The sequence below is a fragment of the Oreochromis aureus genome, linkage group 9 (genome assembly GCF_013358895.1).
Source record: "Oreochromis aureus strain Israel breed Guangdong linkage group 9, ZZ_aureus, whole genome shotgun sequence".
In the NCBI taxonomy this organism is placed as follows: domain Eukaryota; kingdom Metazoa; phylum Chordata; class Actinopteri; order Cichliformes; family Cichlidae; genus Oreochromis; species Oreochromis aureus.
The window spans coordinates 3107912-3133189 of NC_052950.1; the positions used below are offsets into that span (position 1 = coordinate 3107912).

Here is a 25278-nt window from a genome sequence, read left to right on the forward strand (position 1 = left end):
ACCCTGAATTTCTGAGCAGTAGTGTATAAATACTGCTAAAAGCCTACTTCCTGTCTTTATTCTAAGCTAGGATAATCACCTCCTGGCTTTATATTTAATGCACAGCTCTTAATGTAAAGCTCTTGGCAAGAAAATAAATAAGTTATTTCCAATGATGTCAAACTCTCTGTTAATCATCTTAAAGATGCGTTTTCAGGAAGACTCAGAGTTCCGACATTATTGCTCCGCGTCTTCACCGAGACACACGAACGGTAATAACAAACACACAACGCTGCCCGTTATCAACCTTAACATAAAAACAAAAAGTGAACATTACAGAAAAATATACAGCGGTGCAAAAACCCATCTGCATCCTTTTCTCTGGTACGCAGGCACCACACGTACCTGTGAAGTGAGTGAAAGACAGACATTTAAAGGGGAGATATTCAAACACCATTGATTTTCAGTGCTGTAATCCTCTCTGAGTAAAGACACTTTAGCTCCAGCATCCTAAGCCAGCCTGCACTGATGCAGTGCAACATTAGCACCAATTCAAACCTGTCAATTCACATACTTTGGCCTGGACTGTATGCCAACTCTTCTTTCAGAGCGCTGAGGCATCCTGGACCACGTGTCCTGCTGTCAGTCCTCCCCGAGAGCCTGTCGGATATCTCCGGCTCCCGTTAAGACATATTTAACGGAGGAAATCCTCCCCCTCGCCTTCATGTTTCTAAAGAGTAATTTGACTTTCTGCATGAACCCTGGCAGATTAGACGAGCTGAGGCTGCATCAGCAAAGAGCTGCAAACTCCTGTCAACAGCAAGGGGACAGTAATCCACCGGCTGCTGTGGTGAAGGTTTTTAACTCTCCAGAGCCTTTCAGCAGTAAAGCCTCCCTCTGCATAAGCCTGCCCAGCATTGTCACGGTCGGACACAATGAGTGCGTTCTGGTGTCACACTCCTGCTGACAGCTCTCCTGCTGCCAAAACATAAACTACTCTGTCAACAGGAGGAGAAAAGCCACAACTGTGCAGGAAGAGACAGACTGAGGAGAAGTGAGGAGAAGATTACAGAGAGGAAGAAACAGGAGAGAAATATATGCAAAGAGAAGGCACAGATGGAGGAGAGCACTGTGGAGTAGCACGGGATCCTTCCCTCATGATCAATACCAACTGCAATACAACAGTCTGCATCTACACTGGACTGTGCAATGCTTGCTGAGAGCAAAGACGTGGATGCACCACAGTGTCGCCCCCGAGCTGACGAGCTATACACAGTGGCTGTCACTTTCTTCAGTGCACATGTTCAACAGCTTGTTAATGCAGATATCTAATCAGCCAATTACAACTGAAAGCACTTAGCCAAGCAGGTATGGTCAAGATGACCAGCTGAAGTTTAAACTGAGAATCAGAATGTGGATAAAAATGATCTACTGTGACTTTGAACCTGGTGCCAGACGGGTCGGCCTTTATAGAGACTGGTCTGAGATCAGACCACAGCTCATGGCAGCAACGAATACAAAACAGAGGCTACAGTTCACACGAGCTCACAAACAGACTGTACAACAACCTGGTGTGATGAGGGTCAGGATTAAACAACAGGTCTGAACAGCATCAAAGTTTGGATCCATACGTATCAGCGGTTCATAGCCGTAGCACATTTTGCTCTTAGCGTTAGCTTTCGGACGTGGAGCAGGAGATCTGTATTATGGATGTGTAGCAGACAAATGCTGTCATCTAAAAAAGGACAAAAGTCTCTGAGGAACGTTTCCAGCTGAGCGGGAACCTTGTTCAATCTCTGCCATAAAGAATTAAAGCAGTGCTGTAACCCAAACAGAACCCGAGCTAGTACTCGCTGCACTCAGCTGTTTAGTGGGCGTGCATTACTCGCCTGTGCCACATGTCAGAAGACTCGGTAGCTTTAAGGTGGCACAGGCGGATTCTTACTGCACCCATATATATAAGTGTGGGCACGAATAGTTCTGCTCAACCCCATCAGCAAAAACGTACGAGTCCTCAAGCTTTATTTTCTCCAACCAGTCCTGTCTGCACACTCTTCATTGTGACTCCGTCTATTTTTACCTTGTTTAGCTTTCATGCTTGTTTTTTTTGTTTACCATATGTTTTTATTTTGTTGCACTAATGTAAGGTGACCTTGAGGGTCTTTAAAGGTGCCTATAAATAAAATGTAGTATTATTATTATTATTAAATGTATTATCTGCAAGTCTTAGAATGACCGAACAACAAACATGTACTTACACATGTACTAAGAAAGGAGAATAAACAGACTACACACAGGCTTCTGTGCCAGCCCAGTATAATAGAACTAATACTCTCAGCGAGGCCTGATAAAACTGTTTAGCTCCGCTCTCACTAATGACAAAGTAAAAGTCTAATAAGCTCAGACGCTGTAGTGGTTTCTACCTGTTGAAGTCCTCGGAGTGCTGGGTTTCTTCTCCTCTCCTGGTTTGCTGTCTGTCTTAGAGGCTAAAAAGAAAATGTTTAAACATTTGTCAGGCGTGTAATCTATCAACACAATAAATAAATAAACCGAGTGTAAAGAAAGCCACACACATACCCAGAGGCTTTTTGGCTGCAGCAGTGGTGGTGGTGCGAGTAGACCCTGCTGTGCGCACTGGTGCAGCGGTCTTACTGGCTGCTGTGGCAGCAGATGTGTTTCTGGTGGCAGAACCTGTTTGATTTGAGGCAGCAGTGCTGGACTTTGTCACCAGGTGGCGCTTCTCTGTTGTTGTCTGAAAAGAAAGAGAAAAATAAATCTGGGCGAGGTAATATGTCATCCAGGAAGAGAGAGAAGAAACTAATGAATATGGGCAAGCATCTGCGGAGGGATATCAAATCAACAAAACAAACAGGCAGCAAATTAGGTCACAAAGCATCTTCAGTGTGCCTGGATGTTGTCATCAGTCCAGGCAAATGTTCGCTGGCTTCACTGAGAAATTCAGGTCAAAGATTTTGCCCCAATTGGCGGAAGACATGGACCGAGCCCAAAGCCCTCAACGATGATTACACATTTCACTCAGCAGCGTGTTTGCCTCTTGTAACCCTCAGATGACGCTAACCTTCCCATTCAGCTGAGCCGTCCTGCAATGTGCTGTTCATGCTGCACTGAGTCACCCTGCACCCCTGGGTGCTCAGCAGCTCCATCAAGGCTTTTAATATGTTGTTGTTTACATTTCAGGAGCTCAGCAGAAGAGGCTGACAGAAGGCTGACTGGTCTTTTTGGGGAACAAGGCATAACACTGGACAGGCCAATTAATAAATGGAAATTTCACTTTTATTCTATTTTATTGCCAACTCACAACAACATTTGACCCGAGGTGCTTTATATTGTACAGCCAACAATCATATGACCCCCTATGATCAGGCACTTTGGCGACAGTGGGAAGGAAAAACTCCCTTTTAACAGGAAGAAACCTCCGGCAGAACCAGGCTCAGGGAGGGGCGGGGCCATCTGCCGTGAAAGGTTCGTTTTTCCTAACCAAAGAAATAGTTTCTTTGTCCTGACATAATATCAGTTTCATATACAGACATAAACTAATTTTTATAACTGCATGTTTGCAGCTCCTGCGGTGGATAAAAACCAAGTAAATATCTGTACAGTTATTATAAAGAAACACTCGTGTCTTTGTCTGAATTCAGCATATTTTCATATAATAACACGGCTACAGTAAAACACTCGTGTTCGTTCAAACGAGAGGCACAGCTAAGTGTTTCAGCGTGTTTAACCCTCTTGGCTTTTTCCCTGCATTTCCAGCTCACAAACTTTACATGCATTTACATTTTCACAGTCTCCATTGTGAGCCTGTGCACGCAAACAGACCAGATGGCAAAGATTCATGACCAAGGGGGAAACAGACGGTTGTTAGAAACTCCACTGATCCTAACCTTAGTTAGAAAAAGCCGAAGTAGTAAGAAATCTGTTGTCCTGATCGATATGGATATAGCCCAGGGGTCTGCAACCTTTAAGACCCAAAGAGCCATTTGACCCGGTTTCCACGCAAAAGAAAACACTGGGAGCCGCAAATACTTTTTCACATCTAAAATGAAGATAACACTGTATATATTGTTTTTACCTTTATGCTTTGTGTGAACAACTAAGGTGTGCTGCTTATGAAATCCATGAAGTGCTACAGAGAAAATTACATTTTATTTATGTAATTAACACATTTTGAACTCTTAAAGAAATATAACAAAAGGAAAGACAGCCAGCTGAACTAAAATGATCCATGTAGCAAACAAAAACTGCTGTGAGCCGCCTCCCTTATATCGCCTTTGGGATTTTGGAGCCTTGACCTGACTTCTAAAAAATTGCAAAATTCAGCCCTAAATATCTATTTTACCTGGTTAATGCGTGTGGCGGGGCGTGGTCTGCAGCGCCGCTGCAGGGGAGGCGGACGCACCTGAGTGGCACCCGCAATCACGCCTCGCCGCCTTTACGTCTGTGCTCTCTCTGCTGTTGTTGGTATATGTCGGGCTGTGAGCTGCAAAGCTACAGCCGGCTGTATGCGTACAGCAACCGTGTGTGAAAAGTGGTCAATAAAGAGATGCTGAAAAGCGTGTTCATGCAAACATCGTCGGGTCTGCCGTGATATGTTTACAATGAGACTTCTGGTCCCGAACCTCTGCGCACAGCGTCTGCAAATCGGGGCTTTCGTCTTCACGCAGGACTGTAAGCTGTCATCTGTGAGGCGGGAGCGGTGTTTGTTTTTAACATAGTTCACGGTGGAGAACAGCTGCTGACATAATGTGGATCCGAAGATCCATAACTGGCCTACCTGGGGTTGAAAGTCTTGATAAATTCATGGCGTTTCGGCGGGTACACCGGCTTCCGCCAGTGTGACTCTTGTTTTGAGCGATGAAAAAATAATAGAATATAATTTTATTTTTATATTTCAAAATCACAACAATCTTCCAATATAGAACTACAAGTTAAAAAAGAACATAAATAAAATACACTTCAGCTAAATACTTCTAATTTATTTTCCCAAACCACGCGGAGCCGCAGTATAAGGACTAACGCCGCAGGTTGCCGACCCCTGATACAGTTGAATAAAATGACTTCAAAACATAAGACAGGTTTAGTTTTAAAGTGTTGGGGAGGATTCATTGTGATGACGTCAATCGTGCAGCTCTGTGTAACTGAGCAGGCTGCTGCCCCTGACCGCTTCCTGTTAGCTTAAACTTACCTTGGGTTTAAGCTCACGTGTCGTGCTGGTGGAGGATGACATGGGGCGGCTGGCAGAAGTGGTGGAGGGCCGCTTAGACCCTGCAGCTGCTGTGGAAGGTGCTTTAGTTGTGGTTGTTTTTTTGTCTGTAGTGTGGGGGGTGGAGGTGGTGACAGAGGATACGGGACGCTTAGTCAGGCCTGGAGCCGGACCACCGGCACCTGCAGTGCTCGGACGCGTTTTGGCAGCTGCGCTTGGTTTGGTTGCCCCGGCAGCAGGCTGCGATGCAGGACCAACACGCAGGAGATGGATGGATGATGGATGGATAGAAGGGCAAAATAAGGAGGTAAACCAAGGAAAATGGATAAAATTAACAAAAATGGATGGTAACGGCAGCAGGGTCAAGCAGCACAAGCACCAATTACATCACAAAATCACAAAAATTGAGAGCAAAAAAACAAAAAACACACAGAAAAGAAAAACCACCAATACTTAGCATTTACTCTGTCGCTGCAAGGCAGTAAACACAAACACAACCGGGGCAGAGGCTGAGGCAGCATGCATGCTCTGTGGCTGTCCTCCTCTTCCACGCTGCATGGCTGGAATGCTTTCAGCCATCGTGTCTGTGTAACCATTTGTATTCAGGCTGATATTTATTAGGAGTTTGGATGATTTATGATGTAAGATGGGCAAGTCTTGTGTTTTTTGGCAAACTACCATGAAATTGTACACTGCTATCATTTCGACTCGTTAGCCCATTACTCTACTGTGCCAACATGTAAGTATTACATTTTAAATTACAGCCTGAGTCGGGCGTTGGCTACCCTCGCTGATGTTTAATACTGTAAAACAGCAGTGATACTAAAACACTGTTTTTTTCAGAATGAGGATCCTAAGCATATGTCAGGAGTAACATTTCACTCTGATACCTTCCATTAACTCCTACCTTGGTCTTCCTGTCTGCCAGGTCTTTGCTTGGTGTTGAAATGCTTCCATTAGCTGAAGGTTTTGTAGGTTTCTTCGCCTTGTCGCCGTCTGCTTTTGCGGCCTTGTCCTTCTTTTCATCTTTCTTCTCAACCGTCTTTTTGTCTTCCTGGGTTTTGTCCGGCTTCTCTTCCTTTTCGTCCTCCTGTGTTGTTTTTTCCAGCGGCTTCTCAGACGGCTTCGCCGCCTCATCGTCTTTCTCCGTCTTCTTGGCCTCGTCTGCGTCAGCCTTTTCTGTCTCGGCGTCTTCCAGCTCCGCTGTGGCCTTTGTCTCCGTGTCGGCCTTCTTCTGCGTCTCGTCACAGCTGGTCTCGAGCTTGATGGATGTCGGCTGTTGCTCTGGGGTCTTTTCCACTTTGTTGATGTGCTGCTCTTTGCCATCCTTCATTTCTGTGATCTCGCTCTTCTCTGTGGTCTTGTTGTCTGCTTTGTCCTCCACTTTGGACACTCTGGACTTGTCATTTTGTGCAATTTTGTCCACATTCTCTGCTTTCTCGACTTCAGCCTCCAGCTTTTCTGTAACCTTCACTTTTTCTTCTTTCTCTGTCTTCTCTACTTTATTTATCTCTGATTTGTCTGAGAATTCTTCTGCTTTCACTTTATCCTCTTTCTCAGGCTTTTGTTGCACAGGCTGCACTTTCTCTGTTTCCATCTCCTTTTCTGTCTCTTTATGCTTTTCATCCACCTTTTCTGCCTGTTTTTCTGTCTCTTCATGCTTTTCATCCACCTTTTCTGCCTGTTTTTCTGTCTCTTCATGCTTTTCATCCACCTTTTCTGCCTGTTTTTCTGTCTCTTCATGCTTTTCATCCACCTTTTCTGCCTGTTTTTCTGTCTCTTTATGCTTTTCATCCACCTTTTCTGCCTGTTTTTCTCCCTCCTTTTGATTTTCATCCACCTTTTCTGCCTGTTTTTCTGTCTCTTTATGCTTTTCATCCACCTTTTCTGCCTGTTTTTCTGTCTCTTTATGCTTTTCATCCACCTTTTCTGCCTGTTTTTCTGTCTCTTTATGCTTTTCATCCACCTTTTCTGCCTGTTTTTCTGTCTCTTTATGCTTTTCATCCACCTTTTCTGCCTGTTTTTCTGTCTCTTTATGCTTTTCATCCACCTTTTCTGCCTGTTTTTCTGTCTCTTTATGCTTTTCATCCACCTTTTCTGCCTGTTTTTCTGTCTCTTTATGCTTTTCATCCACCTTTTCTGCCTGTTTTTCTCCCTCCTTTTGATTTTCATCCACCTTCTCCTCCTGTTTCTCTGCCTCCTTCATTTTGTCTTTTTCTACCTCTTTCTCCACCTTAACCGGACTCTCACTGCTCGTGAACTCAACCTTCACACTCTTCTGCTCGACTTTATCCACAGGCTCAAACAGGTCCACCTTCTTCACACTGTCCTCCACCTTCTCCTCCTTCTTTTCTGTCTTCTCTGTCATGTCTGATTTTACTGAAAAGAAAAAAGAAAACTGTTTTAAATAAAATGACAGTCAATAATATCTAAGCAGAGTTCATTCAAACAGCCCAAACAGTTACGCAGTCCCACAAGAACAAACTCCGGCTCAGAACTTCCAGAAACCAGGAATTCAGCACAGACTTCAGGCTCATGTAAGCAGCATATCTGTCCACAGTGTATAAAGTGAACCAGCAAACATCTCTGCTGTTGGTTTAAAGCTGCAGCTTCTCATTGAATCCTGCAGCCACACCGACACAGAGATCGCAGTAAATACTGTAGAACAAAAAAATCTGTTTATAACTTTAGTGCTGGTTTACTGTTAGTGGACAAACTGGAAGTGAGCACAAAAAGAAGACAATGTGATTTGATTCCACGACACAAGCTCTGAGGGAAGTGAGAGTCGCTTACACAAGTGAAAATAATAACTGAACTCCAGCTTTTAGGTTCACTGGTGAGGAAGTTACTGTGTTTATGAACAAAACATGAAAAGAGTTCATCACAGAAGCAAACATGCGTCTGAAACCATTTTAAAAACACATCGACTTCACCGAGTAGTAAAAACACAAACTCATTCCCGGGTTTAGGATTTGTTTTTGAAGCACTCTGTACTTTGTTTTTCTGTTGGAAGATCAGCTTCCCTGTCTGTATCCTCCTGTTTGTTTATGTGTGTTTCATGGGTTATAGTGACTTCCTGTTTTATTTTGGCAGTAACTTTTAATTGTGGCTCTTCTGTTTCACTTCCTGTCTTTGCTCTTTTCCTGCCCCTGTGATTGTCTCATCTGTTACTCTGCTCTGTGCTCCCCGACTCTCATTTTGTCAACTTATCCAACCTGTCCTGCGTTTCCCTCGTATCACCTTCCACCTGTCTTATAATAGTTTTAATGTTCGTTTTTGGATCGGCGCTATTTTCCAGCTTACTTTGCTTTTTTGGCCTTGTAGCGAGGCCGTCCTCCCTGTTTCCTGCAGGAAACAATAAGTTTTTGCCATCTTGCCCAATTATGTCTGCATTGGATTCACCTATAAAGGGAGTTTTCATTGTGAAGTGACTTTTTCAAAAAGCTAATATGTGCAGAATTTCCAGTTTTACACCTTTCCATCTGTTGTGCCAGTCGTTTACAGTCCACCACCAGCAAATAAACCTTTTAAAAAGCTTCATAAACTGAAGTTTTTTGTTTGTTTTTGTTGTAAAGACAGATTTCTTTTTTAAGTTTGGTTAAAAAACAAAATCTTAGGTCTGTTTGTTTGATATTTTATTTTTGTTTAAGCGTTAAACAGACAAAAATAACACCAGTCAAAATTTAAAGGCAACAGGAAAACTCATGAAGTGAAAAATTTCAAACTGAACTTGTGAACGTGGATATTTCTGAGCAGACTGCAGATCTGGAGATGTTGCTTTCCCTCACGCTGACTCACTAAAATGAAACGTGCATCATTTGACCTCCAGTGATGATGACCCAGCAGTGGGGTGAACTGAATCCCATCAGAGCTGCTCACTCTGTGTCCCAGCTAAGGAGCTGGATCCCTTCATGTCCAAGTTTATGAAATGAACATGACATAACGGATTCAGTCCTGCCCTCCAACCTCCTGTGGAGGACAGAAGCAATGCTTCCTGTGCAGACTTCACTCCATTAAACAATATTTCACCAGAAAGGAATGAAGCTTGATATAAAATATGAGTGTTTTCTCATGTAAACGCATTAATCCTAACAGGCCACAGTCATCCATGAGCAGCATAAAGAGCAGCAGTCATGTATTACACTGAAACCATTGTATGTGGCATTGTTACTGAATTTCAGCCACAGATGGTTGTCAGACGGAGCACGCTTGTGTTTAACAGGCAATTCATGAAGAAATGTCACATCATTTAGGCTAATGGGGAGATAATGAGTCATCTTGATTATTCAGGAGCCATAAGTAGCTCATTTGTCAGCATGTAGAGACCTGGGTGTGGTGGGACTAGGCCTGATCTGTGCCTATCTCTGACTAGAACTAGAACAGGAGTTGGTGATCTAAGCACAGAGTTAGGTCACCAGTGTGATTTTATGGGACAGCCAAGCAGCAGAGGGTTGGCCTACAGAGACTATGGGCTTACAGGGGGAGGAGCTTGTTTCAGACGGGATGAAACGAGGCTCCACTAACACCCAGCAAAGGAAACATAAGGAATATATTAAACTGGGAATCATGCAAAGCTAGTCGATGTAATCTAGTAGAGTCCAGGAAAGAGTTTTGGTGCTGGAAAAGCAAAATAGTCTCCTCAAAAAAGGGGGAAACCCCGAAATATGGACTTAAATTAAGGACACATAGTACACTCAACAAACACAGGGTGTTCAGCTTTGGGGTGAACAGACTGACAGAGAAAGGTCACATGACGCGCAACGATTCAGGGCCTGGGACTACAGACAGCAGAGCCAGTGAACATAAAGAGGTGATTATACACAACTGAAAGCCGACCTATGATAACAAGAGAAGAACAAACCCAAGTCTTGATTTTCTATACAGCAAACAACGAGCGGCTCAGGAGATCAACCCGAGCCCCTAATTAGAGCAGAAATCTGATACGTCTCACAGCTGTGGTGAAAATGGCTTCATTTAATCAGCCAGCAGGAGGTGACGCCCAGCCCACTCTCTCACAGCCCACTGTGTGAGTCTCTCCCACAGAAGGCCTCAGTCGATTTCATTTGCTTATTTCTGCTGATTGTGCCATAGTTAGTCACTATTTCACTGTTCTCAACACAGCAGACAGAACACTGCTGGATACAGATGACTGAAGTGTTGACAGGGTGTAGACAGAAAAGCATCGTCGTAGTGTTTCAGTGTACAGCATTAGTAGTGGGTCTCGTTCTTTTCTCTGCTCTAGCAGACTGTTGTTGTGATTTAGCTCTATAAAACTGAACTGACCTGAAAAACGAGGAAAAACAAACCAAAACAAAAAACAAACAAACAACGGTCACGGGGCGGCCATTTTGGCTCCTTTAACTGCTGTGCTTGTTTCGGTTTCACAGACCTGTGCTGTGTGGCAAGGACGTTGCACTGTGTATCAGGCTCAGCTCCTGCAGTAGAACAGTGAGTAATAACACTGTCATGTGTGTTTTCCTACGTTGCACGGCCCCTACTTGCTACAACCTGCGACATTAGCAGAGCTGCAGAGGCACCAGGATGCCCCGCAGTTCCTTTTTACTCTTGTATAACACACGGCTTGGGACAACAGAACAATGAGCATCTGGGTGCAGTGAGCCAATTTATCTGAAGGTTTCATTAACATAATGATAACACTTATAGCTCATTAAGGGCCGTTAAGCTTAGACTCTCCTGAAAGGAACTGACTCGACTCAAACCTTTTTCCTCTGGCCTTATTACTATGATAAAATATGCCCACTCCAGTCTCTTAAAACAAGTCGGTGTCTGAATTTCAAAAAGCAGAGTAAAAACAGAAACGTCTGTCATGTGTAAAGCAATAACGGGGATTTATCTGCATGGCATTTTTATGCACAAATTGCCTGACTGGGAAAATTTCCACCGGGCTCTTTGGACTTTGGCGAGATACTGCCCTAACATGCACGGTTCATGAAGGTTCATGAAGGTTTCTTACCTTCAGAAGTTAAAGATAAGACGCTTTCGATTTTACACTAAGTTCCGTAATCAATCTATATCGAGTGAATCGCTCAACCGAAGCTTCAGCCATTAATAAACGATTCAGGATTAATGTGTAAAGCCTTCCTTTTGCTCCTCAAGTGGATTATGTAAATCAGCTCTTTCTGATGCCACCTCATTAAACTCCTTGCTCCACATCACTACTCAGCACAAGCTCTGTGGCTGAGAGATCGTCAACAATGGTTTTACTGTTGTGTTTGGCCTTTTGGTAGAAAACACGCTGTGGAGTTGTAACAGCACAGAAAACAGACTTACTGCACTTACCCTGCAACATTTGGGCCTCACTAGAGTCCAGGGTAACACTACATAATCAACGAACACTGTGTGCACTTGGCTTTAACTCCTTACAGGCTTACCGCTGTGTTACATTAGCATAGGTTTACTGTTGGCATAAATGAGGTTGCTCTCACATCCTGTCAGTCAAGGACCTGTTTGAAATCATTTCTTATGGCATACAAAAGTTTGCTTGTATATGCACCTATGACATGGAAGAGGAAAAACTGCAGCTTCTCTAACCACCACCTGTGAATAGTGGAGTCAATGCTAATGCTAATAAAGAATTTAGCACTCCACCCTCTGGTCTAAATATTGTCACTATTGCCTCATTTAAAAATAAATGTGCTACCCCTTAATTTGAAAATCCTAGATTACTTCCTTCTTCAGTTATTGCGCAACTTTGAGGTCGAGGTCACTGACATTCAAACGCACGGGTAAAATAAGCAAAGAAACAAAGCTAAACAAAAACCACATGGTGGCAACAACACTACAGTCACGACGGTATTACTAAATGTGAAAATCATTATGTAACAACTGCACCCCAACCGGTGGCAGCAGATGGCCCCGCCCCTCCCTGAGCCTGGTTCTGCCGGAGGTTTCTTCCTGTTAAAAGGGAGTTTTTCCTTCCCACTGTCGCCAAAGTGCTTGCTCATAGGGGGTCATTTGATTGTTGGGTTTTTCTCAGTATGTATTACTGTAGGGTCTAACTTACAATATAAAGCGCCTTGAGGTGACTGTAGTTGTGATTTGGCGCTGTGTAAATAAAACTGAATTGAATTGTAATATGTTCAATGCAACCGTATAATGTACTTACAGAAAATCCTTTATAAATGTGGCCATGTTTGCACCTCCAGCACTTCAGCACCACTAATGGGTTCAAGTTAAAACTGTAGTTATGTATTTTGAACTGCATGATTGATTTTCCAAACTGAGATGCTGTAAGACTGAGCTCAGTTTCTTTGGACAGTAAGCTTCTGAGGTTGTCCAAAAGCAGCAACAATAATAACAACTACTAATAAAAACGACATAATAAAAGCTGCACTATCTGATCTCTGGGGGAGGGGTCTGAGTCTGTGTTATCAAACACGTGCTTTTCCTGTAAATGCTTTTAGCGCCATGCTTTTAAAATGATTGGATCGAGTTGCACTGGAGACTCCATGGAACCATTTGCTCGATGCTTGGGGCCATATTTCTGCCACAAGCGGATCAAAAAATAAATCTTTCTTCTCTTCAAATTCCTTCCCATCTTCATATTCTATACATCTTCCCCATCCTTGCATCCCAGACCTTACTGTCTAAATCCTTCACTTCCTATTCTTCATCACAGCATGTACTCACTCATTTGTATCACTGTCACCATGCATTTTGCCTTGTTGCCTGTTTCCCCTTCCCTTTTCCACCCAACCCCCTTTCATCAAATCTGCTCATCGTCACCCCGACGACCCCTCCAGAGAGATGGAGCTATGACCAAGCTGCAGCTCAATGCAGATTTGCGGCTAACACAATAGAGAGAAGAAGAAAAAAGAATCTTTGAAAATAAAACAATTTTTCTAAGTTTAGATATCTCCATGACCTGGGTAAACCAAAACAAGCAGATGCATGCAACACACAGCCTTTAGCTAAATGACTCTGGACTTCAGGGGGTGCAGAAAAATAAAGATTACTGGCCCTTTTAATACTCCACTGGCCTGGCTGGAAGCCTCTGCCACTCTCTGTTCTGTAGCAGAGGGCAGAAAAAAGGAAAACTATGGCCCAGCAGCAGCAGAGAGCAGAAGAAGAAGCCAGAGACAAACAGAAATAGATAAGTATGAAACAGAGACCAAGCAAAGGAGAGACTTGTTATAAAGCACCCTGGTGGTCCAAGTTTCCCAGTTTGTGACCCCGTTTTGGTGACGGTCATCTTTCGACATGACCATGACCCGCTTTCAGCCATCTTGGCTGTGCCGGCCTTCACCGGGAATCTAATGAGCATTCAAAGAAACAGGAACAGAGGAGAAAGCGCTAGAACGAGATGGAGAACGTGATGGAAGCACAGGGAACGAGAGGAAATGAGTCTGGACAAAGACACAACAACCATCAGTTTTAACAAGCTGTGCTATCCTGACCCCGAATCCAAGTGTCAGCTGGAGGGAACGCTGCTACACAACCTCTCCCTGCAAGCTCATTGTGCTGCATTAGCACGAGCAGACACATTCACTTACACGTACAGATAGTCAGACGGGGGAGTGTCAGTGCTTTGCGCCATACCTGTTGTTTCAAGCACTGACACGCTCATTTGTTTCCTTCACTCACTCCACACACAAAAATTGTAGCTAAAATACGCACAGTGTGCTTGACCAACACAACCAGACAGATACTACCATCGTGGAATTTTAATTAGCCCATGTGGGGTGTGAGGGGTCGCTGCTCCCACTGCTGTCGACTTTTCTCAGCTTTTCATTCTCTTTTTTTGCTCCCCATCTCTTTCCCGTCTGGCACTCTTCCTTTTTGTCTGGCTCGGCAGCTTCCCCCGGAGCCATTCGCGAGCTCAGATCCTTCTATTACAGTAACATTCAAGGAAGCCATGCTGTCTGATTTACGGCAGTCTGACAGAAGACAACTTAATCAACATCTCAACCTGCTAATTTTCTTGCTTGTTTTACGCTTAAATACTGCATCCAGCAACCTCTACTCTCCATCTCAGCTGCTGCATTCTCCAGCCATGCATACTTCACCTCTTTGCATTCTAACTGAAAATGACAACAATGAACAAAAAGCCAAGAAACCTATCTAGCTATATAGAAGTTTACATTCATGACACTAAATTAACATAGCACCAGTTGAACAGAAGTTCCCTCATTTGACAGATCTGCCACTGGTCTTTTAAAAATAGTATTAAAAGACAAGACTGGTGTCCACCTACCATCCACTGTCATGAAGGGGTTAGTGCTGGAGTTCAGGCAGAGGCTGCTATAGACACCAGTGTCCAGGTCATCATCGTCATCAATGTCCTGTGCCTTTGTTGATATGTTTCCAACTCTAAAGGCTAAATCTGCACCAGTGTTCAGATGAGCATCCTCTTTATTCCCATCAAACTCTACAGTCTTGTTAGAATTAGCAGCTTCCTCATCCCTGTGTGAGCTTAGAGCTTCAGCGGATCCAGTATTCAAGCTGCTGAACCCCTTGGGACTGAGGGGCACTGGAAGCACAATGCCCCCTGCCTCTTTCTCCATCCCAAAACCCTCCGCTGGGGCCTCTAATGGAGAGAGTGGGAAGCCAGCGCTGCCATCCCTCAAAGGAGGAAATGGGGAGAGGCAGAGGCGGGGTTCGGGTGGGGATTGCCGTAGGTCGATATGTGTGGCACCAGCTGCTGAGAGCGTGGGGGGAGGGGTAGGGGGCTGATCTTCGGCAACAGTTAGCGAGCGTTTCATGGAGTGTTGTGAGCGACGAAGACCACTTAAAGGTGACGCCACCTGGTCCAGCCCTGGCTCGTCGCCACAGGGGTATTTATCAGGGAGCTCTAGACTGGTGGGTACTGACAGGTGGGAGCATTCAGACATTGCTCGCCTCATGGCCTTCCTCTGCTGCTCAGCTCGCCCCATAAAACAGGGCTCCAACTCCTCCTCCTCTTCTTCCATCTCCTCCTCACTGTTGTCCACCGACGAGCCCTTTGATAACTGTTGAGCTCCCGAGGCTACACCGGCTCCAGCCACATTCTCATCCGCCCTCTCCAAGTGGTTGTCACTGACTACTCCTATGACGCAGTAGTTGGGGGCCACCTGGGGCATGGCAACTTTTGTGCTTGATTCGGCAAAACATGAGCTGTTCCAGTGTTCGGATGGAGAGTCTCCATCTACTGGAGAAGCCTCTGTCAATGAGGCTCCTACTGAGTGGGGAGGCACTGCACTAGTAGGTGATGGCAGCTCCATACACCTGGCTGGAGATCCAGGAACTGGTGGTAGAGGGACCCTGCCACTGCCACCAGATCCCATGGCAGAGGGCAGTCTTCCTGGGGAGGCTGGAGAGGGGGATGGCGAGGAGGAAAGAGGGCTGTCTGGGCTGTCCCCTGCACTTCCCAGGGAAGCATTGCCCATCGAAGTGCTTCCAGAGATGCCCCCAACTCTGACCGGCACCTTCAGCTCTGCGTCCATGCCACCTCGGTCTGGCTGCTCAAAGAAGCACAGCTTGTCTTCATCTGTGAGTCCGGCTGAAGCCAAAGGTCTGTCGCCTACCACCAAGCCCCTTGGGGTACCCGTGTCCTTGGCTGTGGGGTGCTGCCAATCCCAGCTCTGAGCTGGCACGCTGGGCGACAGGGACGGCACCTTGCACAGCTCACTGTACTCTGAGAAAGGAGAGCCAGGCTGCTGATCAGAGAGAGAAGACATGCTGTCTCTCTATTCTCTCCCCTTTCTTTGTTTCCAAGCCTGCAGCTGTCTCAGGTGTCAAAGAGGTAATCTCTACCACCCTGCCTGTCTCGCTCTCTTTCCTTTGTTTCTTGTGCTGTTGCCGTTTTGCGCTCTGCAACTCCAGGTGTGTGTCTGTGTGTCTCCACACTGAAGTCAAACACACACTGAGGCTGAACTGGATGTGCAACTCTCTCCCCTGCTCCCTCTCTCTCTCTCTGGAGCACTCATTATTGGAGCAGTCATGTGACCCAGTTGTGAAAGTCAATTGGCTATAGCCAGCTCCTGGAACCCGCCCACTGTGGTGGAGTGAGTAAGCCCCCTCCCATCTAGTTTTCTTTTTCACTCTTTTTTTCCCCCTAGACCCCTCTGTGTTATTCTGTCTCTTGGCAAAAAGTACAACGTGTACACACACACACACACACACACACACACTTCTCTAGAGCACTGCCATTAATTAGTGTCCATCTGTATGACCTGCTCAAATCCCCTCATGTGTCTCAGCAGATAGCATCCATGTAAAGTGTGGGGTCTATTTTTCAGTCCCTGTGGCAGAGCCGTGAAACCCTCCTGGTAACAAACAAGCACACGGCTCTTGAAGAGCTGCAGGGGGATAAAATTAGAAAGTTGTAAGACGGTGACAACAGAAGCTCTGAAAGCTAAAGGAACAAAAACATGTGAGAATGTGTGCAGGAAGCTATCCAAGCATGTGTGTGCGTGAAATAAGTGCTAGCATATCGCAACAACTCTGAGCTCAGTGTGAAAGGAAAGAAGAGGAGAAATGAAGTTAGGACGGAGAGATGAAGAGGCCACTTCTATCACTCACACACACACACACACACACACACACACACACACACACACACACACACACACACACACACGTCAAAAAGATGCTTTTACACACATTTCCACAGAAAGTGAATTCTTCTGTGTAAGCTTTCTGCCACGGCAGATGTGAGAGTCATTAAAGACAGACATGCCATGCAAATACAGTTACACACTTTCAGGCTAAAGTGCACAAACAGAGTCGAGCCTGTAAGCGTCGGCTTCTTGCACGCAAACACCTTCAGCTCCATTTCGCTTCATCATCATCATCATCATCGCACAAAAACTGCAATTTCCACTAAAAGTGGCACAGTGTTACTGGGGCCGTTGGGGCTGAACAAATGGACAGTTTTACTTTACAGTACAGTGACACCTTCACACAGCAAAATGTCAAGTAAATCCAAAATAGCACAAATCTGTCCTCGGCTACAGAAGAATCAGGGCTGTGCTAGATAAATAGGTCCATCTGAAATATGTCCCACAGTTTCATAGAGAGCGGATTAAAACATGACAGCAGGTGACAAAGATGATGCTTGCTTGGTCCCTTCAGTGTTTTTGTCTCTAGTCCTTTTTTGGTAACAAGCCTTTATTTAGCATCGTCTGACAAAACAATAAAGTTTATCGTGCGTAAACAGATAATCTGAGGTAAAGGTCACAATGTGGTGCAAAAGTAACGGTGGACTGGAGGGAGAGTGTGATGGTTTTAGTTTGATATATGTGTGTGTGCGTGTCCAGTGCCAGTCAAAACAGCCGGCGGTTACAGTCGTTCCCGCGGCTGTCGGTTTGGACTGAAGGCTGAGTGTCAGCAGGAAACCATGATTTATAACAAGCAGACAGGCACACGGGGACAGGGCGAGGTGGCAGGGCTGAAGATGAGGAGTATGCAGACAGACAAGAGCAGGAAAAGGGAATCAGAATTGGAAAAGTGAAGGAAAACAACACAGAAGAAAAGGAAACGTAGAATGGATACTGAGCAAAGCGCTCAGATAGAGCAGAAAAGAACCCGTGCATTTACCACTGACCAACCAGGAAGAACCACCTCTGCCTCAGTTGTGTGACCAGCTGCCTGTTAGCTTAATGAATGGTACAACAATGCAGTCTTCCGTGTGTTACTGGGAGGTCAGTGCATCTAAAATAACGTGACTTTAACGATTAGCTACTCAGCATCATCTCTGAACATTCAACTTCAAGTGGGTCTCACAACAATAGAGAGGATTAAGTGAAATGATGGAGCTGCAATGGTTTACTAAACAAAAGCACAACTGCAAATAGTTCCATAGCCAGAGGAAGCGTTGCTTCATAAAACAGTAAATGAATGAGAGCTTTGTTTTCACTCCGTGTTTTCCCACTGGAAAAAGGATTGATGCCAAGCTGGCATGTGGAACAGAGAGGTATGCAGACCTTTCTCCTTCAATGAAAACCTTAACAGCACAAAAGCAGAGGAAACACAGAGCTGCACTCCAGCAGCACACAGACAAAACTAGGAAAAACCAGAGTTTAGAGGAGTCTGGGCAGCGTTGAGCTGCACCTTCCATGTTAGTTAGCAGTTTTAGTTAAAATACATCGTTTATGACACGTGATTTTTATTTGTTTCATCGCCAAATGCATAAATATGGTTGAATACTGCAATGACTGACATATCCTTTCATTGCTTAGGAGATTACATCATGCATGAGTCTACCCAGGGCTAGAAATCAATTCATTGTGACTTCTGGTCACTTCAGGGGATCGCTCAATAATAAAAAGATACCAGAATGCCTTGCAACTGCAGTCCCTCTCCCGCCCTGTTTGTCTAGCGTATGTCTGACACATTATGTGGTTAATGGGATCACAAGTGATTCGAATTTGCCTCCTTCCTTCGGTCTACCCGTCAATTAACTTCAAACGGCTCCTCCTGACGACTACGTGTTTGGACACCATTAAGAGGCAGCCTGCCACCACACCGAGAAAGCACGTCTCCACCAGAATGCCAACGACCTCCGTCGCATTACGGTGACATCAGACACAGCCTGCTGCGTCTCCTAACCTGCCTCTGAATGCACCGTCGCCACAGTCGGCGCCTCTGTCGCCTTTTCCACATCGCACCTGGAAAATAAGACGGGCAGGCAGGTGTGGACAGACAGACAGGCAGGTAGACGTGCTTGGCAGGTAGGCAGACTTGCTCGAGGCTGATGGACTGTCACTGCCTCTGTGCATCACATGTGTCATGTTTGCTTTTGGCAAAATTCTTCTCTCCCTGCCTGCTTGCCTCTTGAAGTACAAAACTGATGCCAGAGTCCCATGGGGACAACGACACACACACACACCAACAAACTGATGACCTCACCCTGTCTGACTGGTTGGCTGACAAAGATACGCAGACACACTCACTATACAGTGTTATATAATCCCACTGGGTGACAGAGAGGCTGTGCCTAATAACCCGTGCAGGCCGCTAGGATGGCATACAGACAGGACAAAGGCTGTGGCCAGGAAAACAGCTCAGTGGCATGTTTGAATGGCTTTACTGATGCAGACTAAAAGTGACAGAAAACAGCTGTGATTGATCAATAAAACACCAATTTAAGATTTTCTGCATATACGTACATGCAAACATCCCAATGTACCTTACAGTCCTTTAGCTGTAACTATGGTACCAGTCTTGGATCTGCGCCACAAATTTGTCAACCCATTCAACACACTGGACTGCCTTCAGCCTCATAGCCGTGTTGCTAGAAGCTTAGCTGATGTGGCCTTAAGCAGGTTAAAAGGTGAAACTTCTCACATTTTTAGTGAAAACATAATAAAAACTGGGTGATCCAAACATTCTAATTTAATAAATATACCAGCAGCAAGCCAGACGGCATGTGGGCGTTATTTAATTGTTTTTCTCCTGTCACTCACTCAGGTTTGGAAAACATGCAAAAATAAAAATGACCAACAGGATCAATCCAGTTTCGTAACAAAGCTGCACCTGAAGACGCAGCAGTAAGTTATGCATGCAGAAGGTATGATGTCAAGACAGGATATTGTTTCTGTCATTCTGCACTTTTGTCACTCATTTTGAGTTCTGCCTCCTTGCACAACTCTTACGTTTGTCCCCTCGGGCCATATAGAGGACTAGAAGCCTGGTAACCAGTGGCAACCTAAAATATAGCTACCTTAATATAATAACCTAATAACCTAAATATATAGCTACTCCAGCAGGTGTTTAGACGTCCAGTGTTGGAAGTTCTTCGTGTTGTAGCAGTATCTGATGATCACTGACATTAACACAGGCTGGTCCACTGTGGATGTACCAGGAAATTAAAAGCTGGATAAAAAGTGATGGAACTTTTTTGTAGAAACAGGTTTCAAACCTAAACAACAGAAACGTGACAGAGAGAAAGGTCGTACAAGTTACATTGTAAGTGGCCAAAGTATCACTGAACATATCTGTTTTTCCACGTTTAACACTTGTCCAGTAACATATGATGTCTTCAGTCAGCTAAAGCAACCTTGCAATATCTTCTTTGGTGTAAGACTGTCATATTATATATCGGCACGTTTTCCCTCCTAATTCCTTAAAGGCCGACACTTCGCCTGGAAGCTCTTCTTGTCATTTTAATGCCACGTCTGCTCCCTTAGCGTCATTGGCAGAACTATGGAGTTACTCTTTAAGGAGTGATTACCAAAAAGACACATGAGCAGGCAGGATGGTGGATGATACACTGTATTGCCCTTGTTGCAGATACTGTATTATCCATCTTAATCATTGAATTCATGTGTTACACCTACATATGCAGACTGCTTCTACCAACATTTGTGAATGAATGGGCGGCTCTCAGTGAATCCAAGCGTGGTACCTTGATAGGATGCCAGGTGTGCAACAAGTCCAGTCATGAAATTTCCTCACTAGTAAATATTCCACAGTCAATTGTTAGTTGCATTATAACAAAGTGGAAGTGACTGGGAACAACAGCCACTCTGCCACGAAGCGCTAGGCCAGATAAAAATCACAGACTGGGGTCAGCAGATGCTGAGGTGCACAGTGCTCCCCGATCGGTCGCAGCCGATGGCCCCGCCCCTCCCTGAGCCTGGTTCTGCCGGAGGTTTCTTCCTGTTAAAAGGGAGTTTTTCCTTCCCACTGTCGCCAAAGTGCTTGCTCATAGGGGGTCATGTGATTGTTGGGTTTTTCTCTGTGTGTATCATTGTTGGGTCTACCTTACAATATAAAGCACCTCGAGGCGACTGTTGCTGTGATTTGGCGCTGTATAAATAAAATTGAATTGAATTGTGCAAAGGTCGCTGACATCGTCCAACATCAGCATCTGTTCTCTCAAATGGTCAAAATTTCACATAAACACCCTTTTTCTTCAAAACAAGGTTGGTTGGGAATGGACCGTCACTCAAGTTATTTAGCATTAGAAGGCAGATGAGCTAACACTTTTGACAATATAGTTCACTTCCGAACAAAAAGCCTTGTTTTTTTTTTTTTTTTTACATATGGATTTTTGTGCAAGTTAGTCATGAGCTGTGGTCTGAAATTAGCAGGATTCAAGTCACCTGAATATGCCAGGATTTTTCTGTAAGCTAATTCACCTCTGAGAGACTGCAGTAAAATAATGGAATGATGATCACAGATAATGAGGAGGAGGAGAATAATCTCAGCAGGGCGTCGGTGATGATGCAAGGAGACACAGTCTTTAGTCCAGTTTATTTATAGCTCAATCGCATTTCCTTCCCAGCCCATCACAACAGCCAGACTCTCACTAAACATCTATTGTTTCCTCGGTAGCCCTTCTTCACATTAGTCACCAAAGCAACTGACTCTTGTTTCTATAGCAACTGGCTTCTTCATCAGTCTGCTGGCTCCAGCCAAGTGGGGGGTTGGGGCAGAAATGGTTTGGGGGAGTGTTTGGTAGTGATGGTGGTGAGCCAGGGGCTGATGGAGGGAGGATGGATGACGGCAGTGAAAGCCACGAGGAGGAGGACATTATTAATATTCTAGAAACCACGGGGAAGGAACTCCACTACACTAATCTTCTGTGCCTGTTGCTACAGGTTAAACAGATCAGTCAGTGTCTTGGTATTAATCACAGACATCAGGCAAAATCCCACTACTCTGAAAACATGGGAATATTTCCTTTGTTTCGCTGTTTAAGGGGATTATAGTCGTTTCTTCTTCTTCTCAGAACTGTGACAGACAGTGTGAAGACTTATTTGTGACATTGGGTAAAATCTGAATCGACTCAGATTATGCAAGTTTCGAGCCACCCCTCATTCCTTTAAATCATCCAAAGGAGCCAAAATGTTTTGTAATTTTTAAAGTGTAATAGTCCTCCAGACTTTTTGAAGCTCCTTCAAAGTGTTTATTTGGACATTTGCTGATTTTTCACTCATTTTAGTTTAGTGCTTTTAGCTGATCAGTTTCAGAGGAATTGGTTCCAGTTTGTTCCAGTTTAATCAGCTGACTCTAAAGTAGTATTCTGCACAAACAAGATCTATTAGCCAAAAACTTAGCATACCTCAGGATGTGTGCAGGCTTAAAAAAACTACAGTAGATTAACAGTATCTTAAAGGTATGTCCTTAAGAAACAGGAACAAAATCCATGAATGTTTCCATCTACTGTTCACTGAAGCCTGGTCAGAAATGGTCTCAGAGGAAGAGTGGCTGTCAAGAAGCCATTGTTAAGGAAAGGGAACAGAAAGAAAAGGCTGTGATGTGCCAAATTATACAAGAACTGGACTGAAAATCTGAAAGGTAGAGCTGCTAGCCCTACCTTAAAATGCTACAGATGCCACTCTAATCAAGGATCTCTGGTGTGGGACACTCACAGGGTTTATGTCAAAGTCAGGAAAGATCAAGGCTGTTTTGGTGGAAACAGGGTATAAATGCTTTGCTGCATACTTCTTTTATTATTACCCAGTTGATTTTACACACAATCAGCTGCAGCTTTGCAGCTTACAGCCACACACACGGGAGCTGGCTCACCTTTTAAGCTGGCGAGGCGTGATTACGGATGCGGCTCAGGTGCGCCTGCCTCCCCTGCAGCGGCACCGCAGACCACGCCCACCACACTATGTTGGTTTTAATGCTGTGACTGATCACTGTAAGTACACATCATCTCCTAAACTGTCCATAATAAAGGAGTAAGAATATTTGTGTACAGCTGGATTAGTATTAGCTACAGGACAGTGCTGTATGAAGTTTGCTCAATGCCTAAATGAGCTGTTTTTGTTTTGGAACTAATCGCTTTGGCTCCATGAGAAACCAATAAGGACTTTGACACAGACGTCCATGAAAAATCGATTCTGTCAACATCTGAGAGATACCAAACTATTGTCGGTAAAAATGCTGATATAATAGCAAAGCTATGATTAATAAAAGCTGTCAAAGGATTACTGTATTAAAATTAGCCCATCATGTTATACCAGGCTGTACGCTTCAATTACCTGTTCTGTTATTCAAAGTTTATCTCAATACTTAATGATTTAAAAAAGGACAATTTTGAAAATGTCCCTAAACAGCACATAAGAGACAGTTCCTATTTATTAAGTACCAACATAACCAGCGGCCCTGCAATTCCCAATGAGGCAGCTCTAAGTGTCTGATCTAAAATTGTCATTCATAATGAATGAATCTGAATCCGACGCCCTCGGCTGTTTCAGCCACATCCAGTAACTCCCTTTGGCTTTCTCGGATATGTATATTCATATAAGCTTTTAATACACATGACATCATAAGACATCTACAGTACACCCAACAGCAGTTTTCTGCTCCTCCTGCCTGCACGGAGCCCGAGGCAGCTCTTCAGCCTAGATGGACAGCAGTGCAGAGCACTGAGCTCATCTGCTAAGATTTCAGCCAAACTCAATGAAGATTCACGATGCTGAGAGAGACTGAACACATCCACAGAATACACAGTGACAGGAAAATGGAAAATGTCACATTCAAATTTGTTATTATTAATAAGGAGTGCCACGTCTGTCACTTTATCCTCGATTTACTCATGAAGCCAGTTTTCAAAATCTGCTGAAAACCAATGAATCTCCGGCATTTGCGGGTGGCTGTAGCTCAGGAGGTAGAGCAGGTCACCTACTGATCGGAAGGTCGGTGGTTTGATCCCTGGCTCCTCCAGTCTGCATGTCAAGTATCCTTGGGCAAGATACTAACCCCAACTTGCTTCCATCGGAGTATGAATGTGTATGAATGTTGTTAGAAAGCACTAAGTGTAGATAAAGTGCTTGTGAGAATGGGTGTGATTGGGTGAATGAGGCATGTTGTATAGAGCGCTTTGAGTACTCCGTGAGAGTAGAAAAGCGCCGTATAAGAATCAGTCCATTTACCATTCGTGGCATTTAAAATGACGAGGCTGTAGCAAATGTATGGACAGAATTTGGATTTCTAGAAAGCTGGAGGCTGGATCTCAAAACCCAAGTTTGAGCATCTTTGCCGCCAACATCCTATTAGTGCTGTTCTTTGTTTTTTGTACAGTTCAAAAATTACATAAATTCTTAATGAATCCTTTACGAGCCTTTACTCATAAACACCACATCAAAGTTTTTAGCACAGGGATATCTATCCTTTAAACCAAGTGGAACTAGCATACTGTGGAAATGTGTGGAAACTGTGCCCAGTGTCACAACACCAGTAAAACAATGGTTTTCTGTCAACCACACAGGGAAAAAAAATTTCATTTATTAAAAAACGAGCTGATATTTACCAAATTACCAAAGTGTAATTTATCTAAAACGCTGTCATACTTCAGTCCAAAGTTGGAAAAAACAATGGCTACAGCAATAGTTTGATTTTCACAGATATCATGTAATCTGCTTTAAATGGCACTGAATTCCTAGATAGCATGATATCATAAGAAATTAAATTTAACAGGCCTGGTAACTATGGCACATTTGGAAGCTATGATACAAATTAAATAGTAAGAAAACTGACTGAATGTGGATTTGCTCCAAAAGTTGACAGTTTATTACGGCTGGGCTGCTGTTTCTGCTGTTTGGTGTCATTAGTCAAAATCAGCCTTACTTTAACCTCAGGTGGCATTCCAGTCTGGATTAGTTACTCTGTGTCAGAGCCAGACAGACACTAATCAGGCAGTCGCAAGTGAAAAAAAGACAACAGCTACTTTAGCATCACGCTCTTTCAGGCTGTAGGAAGATTATCCTCATACCTTTGACAGCTCAGCCTCCATTTCCCCACTCTCTTCAGCTTTCACAGGTAACTGTCAAAGCTGAAAGACTTCAACATTTTAATGTAATGCCAGGAATTTGAACTTTGCACATCTACATGTAGAACGTGTGCATCTTGATGCTCTAAACCAAACTGTTTTTTGATCACATTGTGAGAGCAAAGCTGTCCCGTTTACTTCTTCTGCATAACTGAGATACAGAAAAAGGTTCTGACTGTTTCTCTGAGCTTTTACAGTTCACATCAAGTACTGTGTTGTGTTTTCTGTTTGTTTGTTCCAAAGACAAATGACGACAAATGTTCTCTGGCGACCTGAGGCTCTTGTTGGTAATTGGTAATTTGGTAAAATGGTAGCATAAAGGAGAACTTGTCCAATAAGGCAATGGATG

General features: G+C 44.2%; 1 protein-coding gene across 7 annotated transcripts in view; it reads right to left on the minus strand.

Moving 5' to 3' along the window:
• Window positions 1-25278, minus strand: part of LOC116331879 (microtubule-associated protein 4) — a 112521-nt gene that overhangs the window by 13261 nt on the left and 73982 nt on the right. For 6 of the 7 annotated variants that reach the window (XM_039617761.1, XM_039617758.1, XM_039617759.1 and 3 more), the window contains 4 exons: window positions 6111-7582; window positions 5186-5443; window positions 2557-2731; window positions 2403-2465 (listed from right to left, as the gene is read on the minus strand). In XM_039617761.1, coding sequence (XP_039473695.1) covers window positions 2403-2465; window positions 2557-2731; window positions 5186-5443; window positions 6111-7582 — 1968 coding nt within the window. Of the gene's footprint in view, window positions 1-2402; window positions 2466-2556; window positions 2732-5185; window positions 5444-6110; window positions 7583-14417; window positions 16020-25278 lie in introns of those variants that run through there. The other variant, XM_039617762.1, reaches the window with a different exon arrangement.